The sequence below is a fragment of the Astyanax mexicanus genome, chromosome 18 (genome assembly GCF_023375975.1).
Source record: "Astyanax mexicanus isolate ESR-SI-001 chromosome 18, AstMex3_surface, whole genome shotgun sequence".
In the NCBI taxonomy this organism is placed as follows: Eukaryota; Metazoa; Chordata; class Actinopteri; order Characiformes; family Acestrorhamphidae; genus Astyanax; species Astyanax mexicanus.
Genome location: NC_064425.1, coordinates 4,954,239 through 4,978,785, shown reverse-complemented (window position 1 = coordinate 4,978,785; position 24,547 = coordinate 4,954,239). Strand labels below are relative to the sequence as shown.

Genomic DNA, 24,547 nt, shown 5'->3' with positions numbered 1-24,547 from the left:
TGAAAATATGAAAATGTGAGGTGTATATTCACTTTTATAAGATACTGTGTGAAAAAACACTCTTTAACACATGCCTCTAAAGATTGTTAAGATTGTGAAGATGGCTGCTTTACAGAACACTGTGCTCTTGTGCTTTTGTCCTGCAGGTAGGACCAGCCTGCATGGAAAGGCGTCTCTGCAGATCGAACAGGTGCGCTCAGAGGACCAGGGCTGGTACGAGTGCAGGGTTCTCATGCTGGAGCAGCAGTATGACACCTTCCACAACGGCAGCTGGGTCCACCTCACCGTTAACGGTGAGTCTCACCGACACAGACACACACTCACACACACACAGGTTAACCATCTCCAGATTCCTGTTCCTATTCATAGAAAAAGAAGCTCCAGCTTACTTCCCTACTCCCTCCAGCTATTTGTATCGTAATGGTGCGTTCCATTTACCTCAGGTGTCGAAGCTGTAAATGACATTACACCCAAGTTTACTGTACTCTAGGTACATTTCAAAATATCAGTTAGCATTGGTACGGTGCATGTTCACTGGCATTTAAGCCTCAACCCATCCTATTCATTTTAATAGAGAGAGCCCACGCCCACATGTGGCAATATGAGATATCCGGTATTGCAAAATGAGTTACAGAAAAGTGCCATTTTTGCCTTCTTTGCCATGTAAAGTCACCATTTTGGAGATAAATGTTTTTGATTGAACAGCGACAATATTCATTTGACTAAAATCTGATCAGGATACAATCCCAAATCTATTCTCATGATGTGAGCTGGTGTAAACTGAGACAATGAATTTGATTTCTTGTCAGCTTTGAATTCTTATAATGGATTAAGTTTCTATAGCAGCTTAAAATAGTATAATACTACTATAGTTAAAGTACTATATACTACAGAAATATATTATATATCCAAATATTTGTGGACATATTTGTGTACCCCTATTTTCACGAATGCATTTATCTACTTTAAGTTGCACCTATTGCAGTTATCCAACAAAAAGAGTAACCCTCAATTTTGGAAGAAGTTGTAAATGAAGAAGCAAGTGTCCACATACTTTTGTCCGTACGCTGGATGTAACTGTATAACATGTATTTGAATAAGCACCCGCTATACTCAGCAGCAGTTCAGGGTTTAGTCATGTATAATCAGGCAGTAGCCTGAGAAAACTCCACCCACCCCGCTACACTGCTAACATATTACCACAAATTCTTCCGTCTGGAAAAACTATTCCCATCTCATGAATTATACACATTTACAGCCTTTAAAGAGCACTTTGCTGCACTACATTCTCAGCCACTTTCAGCTCAAGGCTCCTAATAAATACTGTGCCATATGAGGGCACGAATACAGCAGTTTTTGTATGATATTCATGAATATGAGTATACATTTTTGTTATGAAGTCACAGGATATGTGGCAATGTACATTATTTGTTTGAATAAGTTAAAATACAGAACTTTTTCTATATAGAGAAACGACTAATTTGTTTTAAATCCTATTGCAGTGTATAATCCCAGTAATTAGTTTAAGCTAGCGGCAGATTCAAACACATGAAACAATCAGAAAAATTATGCTTAAAGCTTACTTAAGAGTTAGCTTAAAGCTATCAACAGGCTGGAGGGCTCATGATATCTTCCTCTCCAACACAGCTTAGACAGGATGCTGTGTCTGATAGCAATACGGCTTCAACACAAATGAGCCAGCCTGTTAGCATCACGGCTAACCCACTCCAAGCCCGCTAAGGTAGATTACTGCCTGTTAGCCTGTTAGCATTGTGGCTTTTACCTGGCTGAACCCGAAATGCTTGAATTGGGACTAACACACTCCATCCCAGCTGAGACAGGCTGTCTGTTAGCAACACAGCTTTTAACCCAGCTGAGGTCAGCTGTTAGCATCATGGCTAACCCACTGCAATCCAGCTTAGACTGCTAAGGCTGCTGTGTCTGTGAGCATTGCAGCCTCCACTGTAAATGTAGGGTATTCAATTTATGCAGGAGTAAAAAAGTGTTAATTTTGTGCATCCCTAGTTTTTATAGAATGGTTTGAAACAGCCTCTTGTTGAGTTGTATTTGAGTGAGTACATCACTTATCCAGTGTCCCAGTGGGTCCATTCAATCTCGTGTGTGAAAAAACGCAGCTTTGAAAGGGCAGTTTTTGGCAGGTTTGCACTCACTGATCCTAATGACTGTGCAGAATCGCCTGAGACGCTTCGCTCAATTTTGTAACAGATCGCAGGCGGCCTAAAATAGAGAATTGACCGGAGCCTGTCAAACCCCTTCAGCTTTGGAGCTCCTTCTGAGGGTCCACAAGCCTCTGAACTGATGACAGTACAGAAACCAAAAATGCACATTTGCATTTCCCCATGATTCCCTTTGCAGGTCGTTTGTGTGTGATGAGAAGGCTTTTCTGCTCCTTCAGGGAGGTGAAAAACATGAAATCAACAATGGTGGTGAAGAATAGGGGCAGGAAAGGCAGAATATGCCTAGAGTGAGATGAACAAAGCTTTTGGCAGTGAATTTCAGGTGGACATGTGACCCATTTGGCCCACAAAGCAGATCTGTTACCAATAATAGAAATAGCTTACAAGCCTTAATACAATATGTGCTTTTTACACTGACATGCCAAAAGTCATGGGCTAGCAGTATGCAAACAGATATTAAAGTGTTACCTCAGAGGAACGGCTTTGGAATGCCAACAACTGTATACGTATCACGTATTTAGCTTACAGTGGATGCCAAATGGATAAAACATTTTATTTCTGGAGTTGGATGTGTGGATATTTAACATTCCTCAGTGTCACATGGGTAACAGTTAAATGTTAAAAAAGGCATTACCACCCACAGTGGATAGCACAGTGGGTGGAAATAATTGTGACCGGTATTATCTGGCTAGAATTGTCCATGGAAACAGACAGGCATCTAGGCGACTTCACATCTCCATCCCATCACATCCACATTTTGGTCAGTGGAGTATTATTTCATAGGAAGTAATACTTGTTCCTGTCCCAGGACGTGGGCCATGCCAGTATACATTCAAATGAAAGTAAACAAAAAATATTGTAATTGAATGTGGAAGCACTTTATACAATATATTAATGAGTATTTTGTTATGTTAATTTATTTGAGGGAAGATAGTGTGAAAATATGCATAATGCTACTAAAGGTGTGACTGATCACATATTCCTTTATATTTACTGAAGCTTTTAGTGTGTGAACCAGGTGCTAATTGTTGCAGGTATCTTTAGGATTGTTTGGTAATGAACCTTATTAAAAAAATGGTTCAAGCTGGCTTTAATGATGGTCCTTATTTCACACTTCTACTCAGTAATTAATCAGCAATTAAACTGCTGCATCCAGACTGCAATTGAAAAAACAGGAGGACCAGTGAGATTTTTTTTTGGCTTTCTCTGTCACATGACATCATGTTCAGTAGCTCCTCCATTTCCATTCACTGTTGTGTTTAATTACGGTGTGTGGCAGTGGACAAATAGCTATTTTATTAAATGCGAGGAGACGAAACTCAAGAGATGTGCGTCCGGACAAGAATAAAATTACCTTATGACCACAGTAGGTAATTCAGCCTGAAATTTTCTCAAAGGACGTATGAGAAAAACACGTACATGGTCGTTCTGGAGAGGAATAAATTCACAGAGGATCCCCCATAAAATAGAAAATTAACCCAGGACCCACTGAGAAACGAATCCCGTCTGGATAGGGATTTAGCTCTATTGTGAATGTCTCCATGTGATTTGCTAATTAGTGCATTCTGTTTATGTTTCTTATGTTTTTTATATTTTACACAGCATCCAAACCTTTTTGGAACGGTTGTAGAACAGAAATATTAAGTGAGTTATGTTAGGTTTGTACCCAGCCTCCAGTCAGTACAACATTAGCCTTGCATTAGCAGTTGGACTCCAAAGGCTATCGCTAGCAGACTTTGTGTGTGTGTAAAATTTGGGTGACATAAATAAAATGAGCCATAGCTGTTATGTAACAGTTTGGAGGTTTGGGAATTGGCCTATTTTACAACTCGATGCTGTTTTTCTTTTTAGTGAAGAGAAAATCAGTGTTTTATCTTTCATGTTCCAAGCGCATTATTTAGTTGTACCAAGGACAGTACAGTTCTCCATTCTGTGGCACCAATAAAACCTGTATATGAGAATTATTAGTAATGTTAGCATTGAGTATTTAGGCCTATCTGCAGTTAACTAGCTGCAAATACAAAGAACTTACAGTAGTAAATAGAATGTGAATTTCAGATGCTTGGCAAGCTTGTAATAGAGCTAAATCAAGGCACGTTGTGCTGTGTGTCTTCTCACCTGTGTACACCTGCTCACAGCAGTGCATCACACTCTCTGTGCTGTTTCAGGACTGTGTGTTTTTGATGATTTATCATGACATCATGTTCTGTTCCTCAGGATTGATAAGCCAGCATGATTGAGGATATGTGTATGTCTTTTTAATGTATGTGTGAAGGAGGGACCAGCATCCATCTTGAGCCCCTACACCCCCATCCCCCCACCCTCTATACACACACACACACACACACACACACACACACACACACACACACGCACACACTTATACGTCAAGAGCTGACAGGCATTTCTTTATATAGTCTTTTTTTCTCACTATACTCTTCCCCTCCTGCTGCTCGTGTGTAATGGATGTGTGTTGTTGGTGGGGCTGAAAGATAAGATAAGTAATCATGGCTTGATTTCATATTCATCAGCAGTAGAAGCAGTGAATTAGAGCCATCTATGACTGGAGAAGGTGGTGGCGGGGGTGATGAAGTGTCACTCTGTCCTTTAACTATGCTATTCACACAGTTAAGGATGTTTATGGGAGCATGGAGGCATTTTCTTGCAATATTGTAAGTAGGGCTGTACACTTTATCATATGAGTTAAAATAACAACTTTAGTCCTATTTTTGCCAAATGTTTGACAAAATGCTACAAAAATGCTCCACTCCATGTAACAGCTGCAGCACATTTAACACCATAACACTGCAAACAAGTGTAACATGCTCTTTGAGCTATATAAGAAATCTAAAGCAATCTAAAGCAATCTAAAGCATTTTGTGGAATCTGCTTTTGTACCAAATCATAGTTATAAGCACTAGTTTACATCACCTGTTAGAAATCATGTTATTATTATTATTATTATTATTCATTTTTTAAACTCAATTTTAGCCCTAAATTGCGCCATTCCCTACTTGTTTGGAATGTGTTGCAGGCATAAAATGCAGTAATGGATGTATATTAACAAATGAAATGGTCATGATGATGGAGCAGACAAAATCAAAAAAATAAATGAGTTCAAATCATTTGCATTGTCAGTATTGTAACAACATTTTATGAGTAGTAAGGGACAGGCAGGTTCAGTAACACTATGACAGCAAATATAAACAACATAAAGAGTAGTCAGGCAAAACAGGAACTTACATGAAAAATCCAGTAGATAAGGGGCTTTGCAAAATAGTAGTCAAAAAAACACAAAATAGTACTAGAATCTGAAACAAAAACAAGTTGGTAACAAAGGCAATAAACAAAGGAAACATGTTATAGAAGAGCTAGATAACTAGGTTCAATACTTGGCAGGGAAAAGAGCAAACTGAGGGGTATTTAGACTAGAGTGGCCAGGTGAAAACAATCAGTGACTAGGAGAGCCAGAATGCAGTAGCATCACAAAATAGTTTATAGAACAAAAAAACTATGTAATGTGCCTATATTGCTACATTGTCATTTAGACCTATGCATGTATAGCACAGTGAATTACTTCATGTCACATATAGCAGCTTAGAAAGCTGAGGTCAGAGTGCGGGGTCAGTCATGCTGTGGGTCCCCTGGAACAGAGAGGGTTAAGAACCTTACTTAAGGGCCCGAGCACTGAGCCACCACTAATGACTGTGATCACAGTACTACTTTTAACGTTTAATTTATTATAGGTTTTGAGAATGCATAGTAGTGTGTCCCAAATCTGGTTAAAGTGAGTAAAAAAAATCTGAACTTTTCCTGCACCCTAATTTTAAAAAAAAAATTATTTCCGTAGAAAAACCTACTTTTTTAAAGGAACCCACTAGCCACTCCTGGGATCTGTCTGCCTTTGGTGTCAGATAAACAGAGCAATGTTTTACTCTGCAGAGTATTGAAAATTTCCATTAAACTAATGGAGATGTCCGCCATAGTGCCAAAGCACAAAGGCGAATTTGGACTTTGGTCCCTTTCGCTCCTTTTGAGCATCACGTTTTGCCTGATTTATTATTTATAGTACGGACTCGGCGCTGCCAGAAATGTATGATCTCTGCAGCAGCGGGTCTTTGCGTTTTATTAGATGATGAATTTAATATGAACCATTAAGACAATATGTAAACTATCATGCTTCATGGCTCTGTAATCATTGCCTGAAGGTCAGTTTTCAAAAGGCCCTCCATCGCATATTAATAGTATCGCCGTAGGCTTTGCGTATGTGCTGACAGGGCAGATTAATTTGAACACTGGAGTGTTTTGTATTCTGGACGCACACAACACACACACACACACACACACACTCAAAAAAAAGCCCTAGCCTTATAAATCCTCTCTACTCATTAATTTACGCATTGGAGCTGCGGGAAGACAAAGCAATGAGAGGTGGTCGTTACGTTCACTGGTACTGGGTTGCACTGGATCTGTCTAATTTCTCAATTTAAGTGTGTAAAATCCCTGAGTTAACACTAATTAGCCGCTTTACTAAATTCCATTGCATTCCCAAGCAATTAAGCAGCATCCACCGGTCAGGAAAGTTCAGAGAAATCATGCTACAGTGTGCATACAGTGCTACACACCAGGATGCCATCGGTTCATCCACACGTTCACCTTCACACATTTTTAATTGGGTACAGGTGGAGTCAGGAACAGTGCAGTACCTGTACACTGTTTTTCTGCAGCCATGCCTTTGTATGATATGCAGCATGTGGTTTTGCATTGTCTTGTAAAAAAATGCATGGACATTCCTGGCAAGTATATCATATCTCAAAACACAACTGGCTTTGCTCTCTCTGGGTGGGTACAGTAGATAGCGCTCTTTCCCCTCATCACTTCTAGGGTGATGTGGATTAGAACAAGGCTGCATCTGTGAGCTGATGTATTAGAACCGAGTTGCAGCGCTTTCCTCCGAGCGTTAGCTCTGTGATGCTACTCGGTAATGCTGCATGTATCAGAGGAGGCATGTGCTAGTCTTTAACCTCTTTGTGAAAGAGGGAGTCCTAATAATATTGACCTTGTAAAATGGGGAGGAAGCAGAATAAAAATAAGAAATAAAAAAAGAGTGAATTTTTTCTTACATAATTCCTAGAAATACACATTTTAAGGCTATATTAAAAACTAATTAAAGAGGTATTATAGCCATAATAATGGTTCTACCGAAAATAGTACTCAATATTGCCACAAATTAGATGAAATATGCAGCAAAACGAGCAAAAAGGCTTTGAAAGGATAAAAACATGAAACCAAAAAATATTTAAATGTTCCCAATTATGAACAAGTAAACAGTAGATATTTTAACCAAACACACTAAATTATAAAAAAGTATAAAAATAGACATACTATCTAAACATCTTTTAAAACACCCAGGTATCATATAGGAAGTACTTTTCAACAATTGCAAATAAATAAAAATATACTCAGGTATCTGAAAGTATAAGTTAGTTTTAAAGCTGCTTTTCCTCAGTGAATTTTCTGAAGCAGATCCACTCACACCTTTAGATCCCCACTAACTCCCGCAGGTGTACAGTGGAGCGCATACTGACCAGCTGCTTCACAGTTTGGTATGTCTACTCCACGGTGGCTGACTAGAAAGCCCTGCGGCGAGTTCTCAGAACGGCTCAGGGTATCATTGAGACAGCTGTTCCAACCATAAAAGACTTTTACAACAAAAGTCAATGTCCAAGTAGAGCCCTTAGCATGACCACTGACCACACACCCTACCCAACCGCTACCTGTTTGCTCCCTTACCTTCATATACTCTTCACTCTCACAAGACCAGAAGCTGCAATCTGCTGGTTCTCTCTCTCTCACACACACACACACACACACACACCGACAACCTGGTTATAAACTGTAGACCACTGCAGCGCATTACTCACTCGGAACCGAGTATTCACTCACTCGGAACAATCGGGAACAACTGTGCAGTTGTTACTCATACAGTGTGCAATAATCTTGTCTGCTTAAACACAAAGGCGTAGACCGCTATCAGTTTCTCTGCCATTAGCCTGTAGCAGACATTATGTAATGAAAAATTACGCAACCAGAAACACATTGTTCTATAGTTATAGCTTTAATCTTGTTTATTGAAAGTAATGGCTGGGCTGGTATTAAACTGTTGCATGGTTTAACACATATTAAAAATGTTTTTCTTTACAATAGTACTTGTTAGCACATCCTATATTGTCTGTATAATGCTTGCCCAGTTTCTGTTTGTCCTGTTTAGAGTACACACTCATCAAACAGTAATTGGGAATTGAGAAACAGCTTATTCTGTACAACTTCTCAATATTCAGTATGCAACAGCAATATACAGCAGCTTGCTGACATAAAAATAAAAAGAGCCTGGCTAAGATGGTTAAGGTCATCCAACGCGACCAACATGACCGGCATGAACATTATGATCATTCTGGTCGACCAACATGACCAACATGGCCATGACCCGCATGACTGCGCTACTAGACCTCAAAAAAAGTAAAAAAAAAGGCTGCACTGCCAAATGCTTCTAACGTGCTGAATCCACAGACAATAATCCAAAATTGAAGAGGACCGGACAGCACTCGTATAATATCCAAGTGTGTTTATTAGACTCACAGAAAAAACAAACGTTTCGGCCCTTAGGCCTTCCTCAGCGTGCTCTCCAAACACCAGACCCGCTGCTAAATGGATCAACCAGGTGTGTACACCCCGCCCCACTTATATACAAACATCAATGATGTGCAAAAATGAGAAAAGAAAATAACAAAAACAATTATTGAAAAACCAAATACTTCAAAAACAATAATAATAATAATCACAATCTCATGGAAAAATACTAATCACAATCTTATGAAATTATGTCCTACTCAAAATCAAATAACAGTATCTTAAAGATCCACATGCACAAAAACAAAAAATAAATTAAAGAAAACAACTCAAAGAAAAATCTTCATTCATGCCTTTTGGATTTACTGTATTTAGTTTAAAAATGTACCAAGCCTCTCTCTGTAGGAGACGCTGCTCCCGATTCCCACCTCTAGAAAAGATTTTACAATTTCTAAACCCATGAAACGTAGAGAGTTATCATCATGTCCAGCATTATTGAAATGTATAGCTACTGGGGATTTCTCATCTTTTTTCTGACTGTACATTTATGTTCACAAATCCTTGTCTTTAATTGTCGTTTTGTTTTTCCTACATAGAGAAGGCCACAAGGGCATACTAACAAATAAACCACAAAAGTGGACAGACATGTTATCCTACCCCTGATTTTGAACTTCTCCTGTGTTTGTGGATGTACATAACAGTCCTGTGTCATCATATTGTTACAACCAACACAATTCAAGCATCTAAAATTACCATTCGAAAATTTGAAAGAAAAATGTACCTGCTTACTCGGCAGATTAGACCGAACCATGTTACTAGACCAACATGACCAACAGGACCATGACCATCATGACCATGCTGCTCAACCAACATGACCAACATGAACAGCATGACCATCACCAACATGATCGTGCTGGCATGACAAACATGACTGTGACCAGAATGACCAGTATGACTGTTCTGGTCAATCAACATGACCAACATGGCCATGACCCGCATGATTATGCTACTAGACCAACATGACCAACATGACCAACATGACCATGACCATCATGACCATGCTGCTCGAACCAACATGACCAACATGAACAGCATGACCATCACCAACATGATCGTGCTGGCATGACAAACATGACTGTGACCAGAATGACCAGTATGACTGTTCTGGTCAACCAACATGACCAACATGGCCATGACCCGCATGATTATGCTACTAGACCAACATGACCAACATGACCAACATGACCATGACCATCATGACCATGCTGCTCGACCAACATGACCAACATGAACAGCATGACCATCACCAACATGATCATGCTGGCATGACAAACATGACCGTGACCAGAATGACCAGTATGACTGTTCTGGTCAACCAACATGACCAACATGACTACCATGACTATGCTGCTTCACCGACTTGACTGTGACCAGCATGGCCATGCTGGTTGACCAACATGACCAGAGTCAGTTGACCAGAGTGACCGAACTGGACAAACAGCGTGACCAGCATTACCTAGCATGGTCTAAATCAAATGCAACATACCCTAAGCTGATCAAGAACTGGTTAACCTCAGCTATCCTACCAGCACTGGATGTTGGAGGTTTGAGCCTGTTTGATGCATTGGATCTTTCAGCAGGGTGATGTGGAGCTATGTGGTGCACTACAGTATTTAACAATACTGTTTTTTTTTGTGAAAAGACAATTGAGCTTAATTTTAAGCAGTTTATGATTTTTTCTGCATATTTTGTGTATATATGTATTATATGTTATGTGTAGGACTTTAGCTGATTGGCTCAAGATTTACTTTAAAGTTCTACAAAAAATATATGAGTAATAAAACTACTAAAAGTACAACCATTCCATTTTCTCAGCGTTGTTAGCTAACCATACCTGGCTACAGAATAATTTGATAGGAGAGCCTAAAGACATAATGATGCAATGATTGGCTAGCTGGACCGTGCTATTGCAGTGATAGTGTTGTAGATGTTGGACAAGAACGCATAGCTGGCATGCTAATGCTGTGATAGCAACATTGGGAGGCTGGTATTGATGTGGGTCTGTAGCCAGTGTGGTAACGCATTGTTAGCAATGTGTAACAAGGCTGGTAGCTGCCAAGCTGCCATAAAACTCGGTTCTCCATTTGGAGAACAGAAATCAGTAACTGGGCTAGCAGGCCCATATTGGCATGGAATGGTATGATGCAGCCATTTGGCTCTGCAGTGGAAACGAAGCCATAGATAGGCTGTGTGCTGCAAGCTGTTTAATTTATTAATGTGTAATTACATTATTATTGTGTTAGATTACAATTAGATCAGATTGGTTTGGCAAATACTGTCATTATAACATATATATATAAAGTCGCAGTTTTGTGAATGTTGCAGAAATTACAGTTTGTGTTTAGTTTCCATCCACACCCTGCATTATTGTAGTGCAGTTCTCAGATCGTCATGTTCTCTCTATCTCCTACGTGTCTTTAGCAGTTGATTTTTGTTGCTGAGTGCTGTTCGTTATTCATCAGGAAGCTTTAGCAGCTCTTGAAACTTCTTGTCTCCTGTCAGACGCCGAGGTGCCATCCACAGGAACAGTATAATTAGCACAGGAGTGTGCATAGAGCTGTCAGCTCACAGTATGCACTCCATATTTGTTCACTAAATATATGCTTGTGAGGTGAGGCTCATGCATATTCCAACCTCCAAACAATAACGCCTGCAAGGGCAACAGGGGCACACAGTACCTGCATGGTAACTGAGTAATACACTGAATAGCATTGATAAGGTGGTGGTGGCGAGTGTACCGTGTGCAGGACTCAGCAGAGTGGAGCCGTAAGGAAACAGATGCACACTTGAAAAATGTTGCTGTTCTAATTAAGCACTATTTGCTACTTATTTAGTCCTTGTTCTTTGCTTGTTTTTGTGTTGCATCTATTTAAATATGGGATTTTTGGTACAGTTGACCATAACAGCAGAGTTTATCACTTCTATGTACCCTAAACTTTCAGTTTTGGACAGATTGGCATCATGTTTAAGCATCTTGCACTTTATTTTTTTACATGAAAGTATGTGTCTGTCCTGACACTATGCTACCAGTCTGCCTGTTCTTGATGCTAAACGTAACAACAAAGACTCTAATTACCAGAATGCTCTCTTTTTGGACTTCCCTGACTCTGCAGATCACGTGAAACTACAGTGTTCACGCTCCTCGAGCTTCTGATTGCACACAACTGGTCTGTCTTGTATAAATAGCACCTGTTTTTATTGTTCCCTTGCCAGGTATTGAATCTAGTTCTCTAGCTCTTTTAGTAAACAATAAAGCCCTTTGCCTGCCCACTCTGATATATTGCTTATTTTTTTCTTCTCTCCTGTTACTGACCCTGCCTGTCCCTGACCATTCCTGTAAGTTTTGTCCGTTTGTTTAATAAACTGTGTTTGTTATCCGATTGTGTCTGTCGTGTGTTTGGCCGTTGTGACAAATAAATGTGAACAGTCATATTTGATTTCATGTGTTTTTGAAGGAGGTGACATGAATAAGCATATCACTGTGTGCATGCGTTCAGTTTCAGGGACAGATTCGTTCACATTACAGACAGATACAGTTCATTTGCATTTCTGAATGTGAACTTTAAAATGGCCAGATCTGATCTGAGCAAGAAATGATTTTTTTTCTAAGCTTGTAATGTGTACGCACCTTAAGTCAACATACAAGCTCATTCATATTAACTGACTCTCTTGGCTAAAAGAAAAAAAAAACAATATGGGCAATATCGAGGTCACAAAAAATGATAGAGAACATTTCCATATCACATAAGTGTTAGTGATATTAGATTTGTCCCTCAGTGAACAGAGCCGGAGTGTGTTCTGTAATGGTGTTTGGCTCCGTGTGAATGCTTCTCTATGTGTGGCTCTGTGTTCTTGTTTCGCTGCGATTCGTCACCTGCGCATCTGCGGCGGGAACGTCTGCGGCTTCCTGCCGGCCACATTTACATTCATGGTCAGCACACACTCCTCTACCCTTAGACACACGTGTGTGTGTGTGTGTGTGTGTGTGTGTGGGTGTGTGCACACTTCACCTCTGCAGTGCTGCATTAAACGCTCTATGCCTTCAACTTCAAGCACACATACGTACACACACACACACACACAGACACACACACACACACAAATGTATATGTACACAGTTCCACACACAAACAGACACACACACATACGCACACATTTCTCCTCTGCAGTGCTGCATTACATGCTATAGACAACCTTGACACACACACACACACATATATGGACACATGTGCACGCACACACACACACACACACACACATACACTGTGTTCCAAATTATTATGCAAAAAGTGTTTAGGAGTGATAAAGTAAGATTTTATTTGTTTGTCAGTTAAACTCATTGATGGTGATGTGTGTCAGGGCTCTTTATATCACTGAAAGCAATTGCAGACACCTGTGCTAATAAGTTTGGCAGGCGTGTCCAATTAAAAGCAAGACTACTTAAGAAGGCTGTCCCACATTATTAAGCAGCCTACATTTTAAGCCAAAATGGAAAAGAAAAAGGATGTGTCGGCTGCTGAGAAGCAACAAATTGTGGAGTGTTTTTGTCAAGGCATGACTACAATCAACATTGCCAAGACACTTCATCATGATCATCGCACAATCCAGAAGTATGTAGCTGACTCAGAGCACACACGTGTACGTGCTGATAAGGAAAAATTGAGGACTCTTTCCAACAGGCAATTACAACAGGTTAAAAGAGCAGCTGCAAAAATGCCTTGTCATAGCAGCAGACAGGTTTTTGAAGCTGCTGGTGCCTCCAACATCCCCCGAACAACAAGATGCAGGGTCCTTCAGAGGTTTGCAGCTGTGCATAAGCCATCCTGTCGACCTCCTCTATCCACTGCACACAAGCAGAAACAGCTCCAGTGGGCCAAACAATACATGAAGACTGACTTCAAAACTGTTTTGTTCACCGTTGAGTGCCGTGCAACAATCGATGATCCTGATGGATGGAGTGGTGGATGGCTGGTTGATGGACACCCCATGCAAACAAAGCTACGGAGGAGGTGGAGTAATGTTTTGGGCTGGAATCATGGGGAGAGAGATTGTCGGGCCCTTTAGGATCCCTGAAGGGGTAAAGATGACCTCCATAATGTTTGTGGAGTTTCTCAAACAGCACTTCCTGTCATGGTTCAAGAAGAAGAACCGTGCATTCCACAGCAAGATCATTTTCATGCATGATAATGCACCGTCTCATGCTGCAAAGAACACATCTGCATCTCTGGCTGCTATGGGCATAAAAGGGGACAAACTTATGGTGTGGCCCCCATGCTCCCCTGACCACAACCCCATTGAGAACCTCTGGAGCATCATCAAAAGGAGTGTCTAGGATGGCGTGAGGCAGTTCACATGTAAGCAACAGCTCTGGGAGGGTATTCTGTCCTCATGCAAGACAATTGAAGCAGATACCATCCAAAACCTGACAAATTCAATGAACTAGAGAGTTCAGAAGATCCTTTCGAACAAGGGGTCCTATGTGCAAATGTAACATCACCTAGAATAAAGTTTTGACTGGAAAACTGTTTGATTTCAGTTTGTAATAACTTGCTAATGCTTATAATTTCACAAATGACCATTTTTTTGTTCTTCGTAAAAATGAAAAGGTTGAAAACTCTGCTGTGCATAATAATTTGGAACATGCATTTTGAGTGCATTTTGAGTGTATTATTTTTTTTTATTATACTGTTATCATTGGCAGTTTGTTCAAAAATCTTTCAATTGTACTATAATAGTTGATGACTGGAAAATTACAATAACTGCAATTCATATAGGTAATTTTGGAAAATCTGAGAAAATATTATTTGCATAATAATTTGGAACACAGTGTATATAAGTGTGCATGCCAGCACACACCATCTCTGCAGTGCTGCATTAAATACATTAGACTGCTCTCACACACACACACACACACACACACACACACACACTCTGCGTGCCCTTCTCCCTTAAACAGTTTGTGAAATTTCAGTATCAGTGTCTGCTCTGCGCAGATGCTTTGTGGCTTTTATATGTCTTGAAGAGATTTTAAAGCGAGAACACAATAGCCTTTCAGCAGCATTACCCGGGGTTAGACGTGCCGGCGGTGCTGCAGTGCATCTAAAACTGCACAGAGCCTGCTTGAGATTCATTGTATTTGCCGGGGAGGGATACGGGTGGGCGGGAATGCAGCAGGAGTGGCATGCGGTGTCTGGGCTGAAACAGAAGAGGGGGAAGACGCCCGGTGGGCTCTGGGACAGGAGGTCTGCTGGAACTTTGTTTTAACAGGAAATTTGTTTAGGTAAAAGCTCAGTTTGCTTTAAACACAGGTTGTTTCCATCTCATTTCGCCTTTCTTAGCCATGTGAAATGACCCTCAGGGCGTTATTACACGCTTCTTTGTGTTCATTATACATGTTTTACGAACATCTGGATGTGGCCATCTGGGCATCCTGGATTGAAATGGTCTAAAACAAAAATCAATCCTAATCAAACTTACTTTTACATGTCCTACTATCCATCTCTTAACCAATGCTAATCTTTCATTTAGACAAAATGAATCCATTTAAGTGTTTTTTTATTGTTACTAAAATAATATAAATCAGAGCACTTCTAAATTTTAAATTATACTAGTCGGAAATCTGTATGTATAAGAATGAATGATGAGGGGCTTTGAGTGCTGCAGCAGTCTAAAGCGCTGCCACTTGATTATGAGATCTCTGATTAGAATCCCAGTCATGCAGCTTGCCATCAGCTACCAGAGCACTGAGGGAGCACAATTGGCCGTGCTCTCTGTGGGTGAGTAGATGGCACTCTTTCCCCTCATCACTCCTAGGGTGATGTCGATCAGCACAAGGCATCTGTGAGCTGATGTATTGGAACAAGCAAAATCATGAAAAGCAGAAGCGTGCGAGACGCATGTATTTCCTTAATCAATTTATTATTGTGTGCAAAAACAAACCAGTAAGTTCACCCCTTAAGAATTAGCCCTGGGTGTGAAAATGCACCTAGGCCTGTTGAGCCTACAGTAGTTTGTTTTTAGGGGACAGTACATAAACACACAAAGTGGGAAATGCACTGGCATAATACATGTTTTAATACACAATTTTTTGCATGACATCAACAATATACAGCTCTGGAAAAAAATAAGAAACCACTTAAAAATGAGGGATTTCTTTGATTTTACCAAATTGAAAAGATGGATGATCACAAGCCATCAAACCAAACTGAACTGCTTGAATCTTTGCACCAGGAGTAAAGCAGCATAAAATTATCCAAAAGCAGTGTGTAAGACTGTTGGAGAAGAAAATGCCAAGATGCATGAAAACTGTGATTAAAAACCAGGGTTATTCCACCAAATATTGATTTCTGAACTCTTAAAACTTTATGAATATGAACTTGTTTTCTTTGCATTATTTGAGGTCTGAGAGCTTATTTAAATATTCAAATTCAAATTCAAATATGCAAGTTAATATTTAATGACAATATTGTATTTAGAATTTGGGATAAATGTTGTCCGTAGTTTATGGAATAAAACAATAATGTTCATTTGACTTAAACATATATATATATAAACATGAATAGAAAAATCTGAGAAACTTTCCAGAGCTGTATAATATGTTGTAACTGCTCTAATAGCAGAACACTAGCAGGTCTGATGAAGCCTAAAGCAAACGAAATGAAACACATCCATCCTCATATCACACACAGTGCTCTGTGTAGCCGCTGCTGCATCTCTTGGAAACCTGACAGTTTAGTCTTGTTCTAAAAGACGGAGACGGGTACTAAATTGGTATTCATGCTGCCCCCTCCTCTTGTCAAAAAGTGTCTTTGTCGGGGCAGGTGCTCTCCGGCCTTCAGTGAAGCTGAAAGGTTTCCTGTGGCCGGCTGCATTAGCATGCGCTTGTGTATGGATCTTATGTAGCCAGTGGTTCACTTCCTGCCAGAGAAGAGAGAGCGAGACAGAGAGAGAGGGTCTGTCTGTCCACTCTGGAGCCCTGCAGGTGTCAGATGGGCAGCTGTAGGCCGGCTCAGAACAGTAGCAGGTCTGAGGAAGCCTTTTGGACCACTGCACACTCACACACACACACACTCACACACACACACCCTCCTCATCAGTGCTGTCATGGCACTCCTCACACCTCCAGCATCCTCCCAACTCCTACTGCAGCCACAGGTCATTAAGTGCTAATGCCAAGTGTAAATCTGGCCAGCGTAGGAGGCAGTTCCACAGCGATGATAATGGCCCTCACAGACATATTAGGTGATGGGATGCGTTTAGGGCTGAACCTTTGAGCGAAATGTACCTGGAGTAACACTGTAGAAACTGTGAGTTGCATTTCTGTATTTATGAGGCAACTGTGGGAAACTGTGTTAAAACAGTCAAGGTTTAAAAATGTGTTTATTTTAACCCACACTGCTACAGTGACTGTGGCACACATGCAGTGTCAATAAATCAAATCAAATCAAATTTATTTGTATAGCGCTTTTTACAACTGGTGTTGGCACAAAGCAGCTTTACAGAAATGTGATCACAGGACAAAGCGTCAGGCAAAAGATTAAACATAGAAAATACAGAATACAGAACCCCCAGTGAGCGCGGAGGCAAGGAAAAACTCCCTCAGAGCTGCAGGAGGAGGAAGAAACCTTGGGAGGACCAAGACTCACATTTAAGGGGGGACCATCCTACCACTGGTCAAACAGCTTTTAAATTAAATTTTAAAAAGTCTTTTATACATCCACATAGGTTTTATATATTCAGGACTATAATAGCGCCACTAATGGCTTATAGAATGAGATGGATGATGAGCAGCTGATCTGTGGTGGGTGGTGGAGAAGAGCTGACTTCAGTAACTTCCAGTCTGGCCAGACAGAGGACATGAGAGCCTGAGGGTCCAACATCCATCAGTATCAGGTCAGACAGGTGGGCAGTCAGTAACTCGGAGGAAGGCAGAGAGATGGAATTAGTTTTGACTGGATTTATGTAAAACAGAGAATATAAAATATTATCAGAGTGTGGCTAATGACTCCGGCAGATCTAAATAAAACAGCCTAACTAAAGGCAGAGAGCCAGAAGGTAACATAGACATGGAGGCTCCCTGAAACACTGGCATCCACCCACTCCACCGTCCACAAACCTGAGTGACCGTGTGCAGTGGGAGAACAACAGCACCAGCATCTCAGTTTACCCACAATTCCCTATGTCCGTGAACCCCTGGAACTGCAGCCTTATCTAAAGGGAAATACATTCATTACCAAAAGCTAAACTAAACATTTACAAGCTAATGGAAACATTACAATACACTGTATGGACAAAAATATTGGAACACCTGCTCATCCTTTTTTTCTTTTAAAATTATATGTAATAAAAATATATGCGCCATTCCACCAAACAGGTGCCATATATTTAACAGTTTAAAATATGTACTGGTCAATCTCAGGCAGCTTTAGTTTGACTTTTTTTTTTTACAATTTTACACACTTTTTACAAGGTTTCAAGGCTGAAGAGGGTTACAAAACTCATGGCATTTAAAAATCATGTTTAAAAGCAAGTTCACTAATTCCACTAAATTCCACTAAATGTATGATTACAATGTCAGAGCTGAGGTAAATGTATGACGAGAATAGGTAGCTCGCTAGCTAGCTAAATGTCTGACTAGAATAGCTTGGCTGAAGTAAATGTATTATCAGAATAGCACTACTGAGGTACATTTACGATGAAAAAATATCATTGCTGAGGTAGCTAGCTAGCTATAGCTAGCTCAACGTGTAACTAGAATGGCTTAATTGAAATAAGCATATGAATTAAAGCATGAATCTGCACTACTATAGTACAGTTATGATTAAAATAGAACTTCTGAGGTAACTAGGGAATAACTAGATAGCTGAATGTTTGACTAGAATAGCAATGCTTTATTATTCAATGTATGATTCAGTTTGCACTGCTGAACTATACTGCTTTGAAACTACAATTGGGCTATGATGATTTATAATACTATTATTTAAAAAGAAGCAAATTTCATAAAAATCCATGGTCAGTATTCAGTATTCTTCCAATTGTGTAATTTTGTTTTGTAATGTTTTTTTCCCCCAATTTATATATATATATAAAATCACTAGTGGTGCTACAACACAAGAAGGGTGAAGACTAGCACATGCCTCCTCCGACAAATGTGAAGTCAGACTCCGCCTCTTTTTGAACTGCTGCTGATACAGCATTACAGAGTAGCTTCATAGCGCTAGCGAAAGTGCAGCAACTCGGTTCCGATAAATTAGCTCACAGACTCCTTGTGCTCATCCAAATAACCCTAGGATTGATAATGGAAAAAGGCCAATTGGGCTCTCTCAGGGCTCTGGTAGCTGATGGCAAGGTGCATGACCAGGATTCGAACCAGCGATCTCCCAATCATAGTGGCAGCCCCTTAGTCAAGTAGTAATGTAGTTTTCTATTATTATTACTGTATTCTGAGGTACAACACAGTGAGTTTGTAGCTATGTATGTAAAATGTGGACGAAAATATATTCCAAACACCCCTTATCTACACTTTACTGATTTATGCCCTCAGTTTACCTTGAAAATATCATGGGGCTTTCCTGGGAGAACGTGACAGGAGTCTGCTCTTGGAACAGAGTGGACGGGAGAAGATGGAGCAATGCTGTGAGTTCACTCACTGAGCTCCATCCAGACCATCTGTTCACATGGACAGAGCTGCGTAGAGGAGCAGGCTGAAATATGTCTCCTCTCCATCTCTGCTTTACCAGAGCTCAGACCAGAGCTTCTCACACAGAACGAGAGAGGAACGAGGGAAAGTAGGGCAAGTGTGTGGTGGGGCTGAGGGTTGTGCAGCTGAGAAGCTCCAGAGCTTTAGAGGATAAAAATCACCATTGCTTTTCAGGATTTTAGTACTATGAACTCAAAGCCTATACATTGCTTGAACATTTCATGAGGTATTTAATAGGTATATAAAAGGTATTTTTTTATTGATGTGGTTACTGTTTGAGAGGTACTGGTATGTTATAAATAACTAGTTATAGTAAAACTAGTTATTATAAAACTAGTTATAATAAAAACGTGCTGATGTAATTTTATTGAAAGCATATTTAAAGCAGCAGTCCCTTATATACATTTTTCTTTTAAATAAAAAAGCAGTAGTATTCCAAAATTAAGAGGGGACAGAGTACCAGTATTCTAATGAATGATTTCAGTGGTCTGGTACAACCATCCCTGCAACATCTAATACATTCACTAAATTCAGAGTGGTCTGGTAGGTCTGTTGGATGTAATTGCTATCTACATTATACCAGTATACTTAAAAACAGTAATTTGTGCATGTTAACCTGCATTAAAAGTACTTTTCCACATGAAATATGTAATTACACATTCTCACCAGAGATGTCTCTAAGGCTACGTTCACATTACCAGGCTGAAGGGACTCAAATCTGATGTTTTGCTCAATGTGGCTCAGATCTGATTTTTTCATGGCTGTGTGAACATGATAAATCCGATTTTTTCAAATCAGATTTAAGTCTCCTGCGACATGAATGTGAACAGGCAAATCAGAATTCATGCGTCTTTTTGCTTTTACGCATGCGCTACATGCTTCTCTCTCGTACCCACACATCTCTTGAAGCAGCTGTGCAGCTATATCTGCAAAAACAGCAAAAGCAAACCGCCTGGCCTTTTTACACCTCCTCGACCCGAGCATGAACTTCAGAGCAGCTGTTTACTCTCCATTCCAGCAAAAGATGCTCCACATATGAGCTACTAACTCATCCATTTCCCTTTATAAAGCTACGAGTCTCTCGTCTCTCTAATATGAGTTTTTTGTTGTTGTTGGTGAAGAAGGAGATGTTTATACACTTATCAATGTGAGCATGTTAAGACAGACAAGATAGCCAAATCCGATCTGGATAGAAAATGTGGCTTGTAATATGAACGTAGCCTAAAACCCCAAATCCACTAAACATACTTTATATACTGACATTGGTATATGACTGCAACATATGCACATATGCCATATTCTGTATTACAAGTCTTGCAGCAAAATAATGATTTTAAAGCTTTTTAGAAGTATCTTAGGCAAAAAATATACATAAAGCTTCTTTAACCACAAACAATATCCTTTCTTTTGTTAAGATTTATCTGGTAGAACTGAAGGTCTATTTTATCAGATTAACCATAATGATTTTTAATGAATGGGAGCAGTTCTGCCAAAAAAAGTTACACTATGAAAGCTTTCTATACATCACTATCTGTGCATGTTGCACTGCAGTACTGAGCATGGTGATATAATTAAAATATCTTTGCTTTTGCTGTGTGTATGGAAAACATACCAGGTAAGCATGAATGGACAGATGTTCTGAGGAATTAATTGCTACCTTTGTTTATTTTGCACCAGGTGTGTGACCCATTTCAGGTGAATACCAAACTCCTATTGGTTGACCGTGACCCAAATGCATTAAAAAAAAAGTAAATTGCTCCAGCATATGTGCAGGACATATTGCAGGAAAATATGTTGTACATACCTTCTAAGTCATGAAAAATACACACACACGTACACAATATATATATATATAGACTGACTATTCGAGTTGGTTGTGTGTGTGGGCTTTTATAGGAAAAGTTGCGTTGCTATGGGGGTGGAAGCATAGGCTGTTTTTTTTTTCACTAAAGTATAGTGGAAACTTGCAGCTCTGAAGTGGAAAGTCGTGAGCTTAGAGAATCGCAGGTATTAAACTTCTTCAGCAGCTTCTAGTTACAGTCATGTGAAATAATTAGGACCCCCCCATTAAAACCTTAATAAGCATAAAATGTTAATCAAATGTTTAATCATATGCTCATTAGAGCTTTATTAGAACAATGTTGAGAGAAGGAGCTTATATAACTAAATATATAACTGCTTTTAAACTTATTTTTTACGAGTTTTATGTTATTATTACATTTTTAAGTGGCAGTCCATATTATTTTGTTTCTAAACTAAAAGCAGAAGCATTTCTGAGTGGAGAAGGGACACAATATTGTGTTTAATGGTACCAGTGTGCTGGAACGACCATCCCTGCTAAGCCTAATTATATATTCATTCTAAAAACTGGTGTGTCGGGTCTCTTTTCGCAGGAGTTCTTCTTCTGGCCACGCCACACGTCTTTACGTACTTACGTCAAACGTACAGCCTTTAAAAGAGGATCCGGCTCATTTTTACTGAGTGCGAGTGGCTGGTGGAGCAATGGAGACTTCAGAAGGGGAAACTCAGAGCTCAGTAGCTCATTCACTCATAGTAAAACAAAAGTGTGGTCTCTCTCTCTCTCTGACTGAACATAATCTGGAATCGTATTCATTCGCTCTGAAAGGAGACCGCTTCACACCCGCCCAGTTTAAAATGATTCTTCCGCATGCTCGGTGCAATTACCCATTCTCACCAGAGAGGGCCCTAAATCCCAAAACTTACGGACATCAGCTTTAACAGCAGTGTGAACAAAAATCCACAATCGCAGCTGGAATTTGTATAAAACAGCACAGTCTGCGGTTTAGTATGTGCTTAAACTCAAATCTGTGTGTGTTTTGTGTTTGTTTCTATTGCAGCGCCCCCCACGTTCACGGACACGCCGCCGCAGTACGTGGAGGCGAGGGAGGGGGGCAGCATCACTTTGAGCTGCACTGCCTTTGGGAACCCCAAACCTGTGGTCACGTGGCTCCGGGAAGGGGAGCAGCTGACAAGCAACAAAAAATACACGGTAATTGAGCTCTGTTTGCAAACGCAGACACTGGAGTGTTTAAACTAATGAGCATTAGCCGTGTAGGCTAATACCATCCTGTCTGGGTAATAGCAGATGATTTAACAGGTTATTTTGGTTGACAACTACAGCACCCAAGTGGCTGATTTGTATGTGGAAAAAAAACACTCTTGGGTCTTTGAGCAAAGCACCTCACGAGGACCGCTAAAGCATGACCCTGTGCTCTTTCTAAAGCCTTCTAAATTGGGATATACAAGTTAAGTACTTAAATTTCTTTAATTAATGTGTTTGAGAGCATCAGTTGTAAAGCTGTGAAGAGGTAGAGTTACAGGTATACACTGAATAGCTCTATTTGAGTAATGTTCTAATCCAGATTATGGCAATAACTACTCAACTAAGTAAAGAAAAAAAATATTCTCACAGGGTTCTTACGGTCATGAAAAGCCTGAAAAAATTCAAGGAATTTGTAAAAAGCAATTTCCAGGCCTGGATAAGTTTTGCAAAAATAAAAATACAGAAAAAGTTTTGGAAAAGTCATGGAAATTTGCTCTACAAATGTTTTTCATTTATTGACAGAGAAGCTATTTTGAGCTAACAAGTACATCAGAACAGTTGAATCTCTCAGGATTTGACACACATTTTATTATTGAAGTTTCTAAGTCAAAATAATTGCTTAAATAATTGTTTTTCTGTTATTAAATACATTTTAGGTCTATTATCAATTTGATTATAGTTTATAATATTATTTGTCCATGTCTGCACTGGTGTTTTAAAGATCGTGTGATAATAAAAAAGCTGTAAATGCTTTAAAGGCATGGAAAAGTCATGAAAAAGTCATGGGAAAAAAAGTATTGTTTAAAAAGTGTATGAACCCTGTACTTAAAAAAATGAAGATCAGTCAATATGAACTTTGAAAGTGCAGTCACAAAGACCATCAAAAATGTTATGATAAAACTGGCCCTCATCAGGACCAGCCCAGTAGAGGAAAACCAAGAGTTACCTCTGTTGCACAGGATAAGTTAATCAGAGTTACCAGCCTCAGAAACACCAAATTAACAGCTCCCCGAGTATTTTGGTTCGTTTAACACTTTTAAGTTACTACATGATTCCTTATATGACTTCAGTATTCATTTAATATGTAGGAAAAAATTGAATGAGAAAGTGTGTCCAAATAATTAATCGATATATATATACTCCAAATTACCTTACATCAGTTTAGCATCTCCCAATAATTCTTTTAATACATTTCTTGTGCTAAAACATTGGAAAGTGAGACTGACTTCTCAAATTGCTTACTATCTGTTTCTTTAATGCTCTAATTTGTAACACACTGACAAAAAAAAACACTTCCAATTAATCAAAACAGCACTGACCAAGATGAGCTATTTATGTAGCTGCATTTTGATAATTACATAAAAAGTAATGAATATATAGAAGGACTAGTATTTTAAGGGTTAAAAGGTCCCTACTGAACCTTGCTTTTCATGTATGTTTCTGAGCTTGCTGTTGGCTATAGCTAGCATTTCCATGTTACGCCGTTTGAGTGGCGTCAGCCTTACTCGCGCTGCCACTTTTACTCACTGGTGTGTGTGATGAACAGCGAGTGAAGGCCGGCTGCTGCTCTGGCCTGCGTTCACTTTCAGAGACTGGCACACTCCCGGCACGTAGCCTCTCTTGGCCTTTCTCCTGCTGCTGCTGCGCCGAGAAGCGTTCACAAAAGGTCATGTCCGTAACATCCCATGCAGTGAGCTGGTCACAGAGATAAAAGCTTTCAACCTCTTACATATGCTTCATTGCATCATTAATATTCACGTTGGTTTAGCTTTGTTTTATGCAAATGCTAAGTGGTTTACAACCAGGAAAAGTCTGCCGTTATCGTGAGGAGTTCACATTGGAAACCTTTTTGCTTCAGATTTTTAGTAAAACGCTAACAAAACACTGAAATTGACC

The 24,547-nt window shown here is 39.7% G+C and overlaps 1 protein-coding gene across 5 annotated transcripts in view; it reads left to right on the top strand.

Annotated features, from left to right (window-relative positions):
• igsf9ba (immunoglobulin superfamily, member 9Ba) overlaps positions 1 to 24,547 on the top strand; it is a 100,585-nt gene that overhangs the window by 32,847 nt on the left and 43,191 nt on the right. For all 5 annotated transcript variants that reach the window (XR_007425250.1, XM_049466812.1, XM_049466813.1 and 2 more), the window contains exons 3-4: positions 147 to 293; positions 22,446 to 22,597. Coding sequence is in view for 4 of the 5 variants with exons in the window: in XM_049466812.1 (XP_049322769.1) it covers positions 147 to 293; positions 22,446 to 22,597 (299 nt within the window). In the remaining variant the exon portion in view is untranslated. The remainder of the gene's footprint in view (positions 1 to 146; positions 294 to 22,445; positions 22,598 to 24,547) is intronic.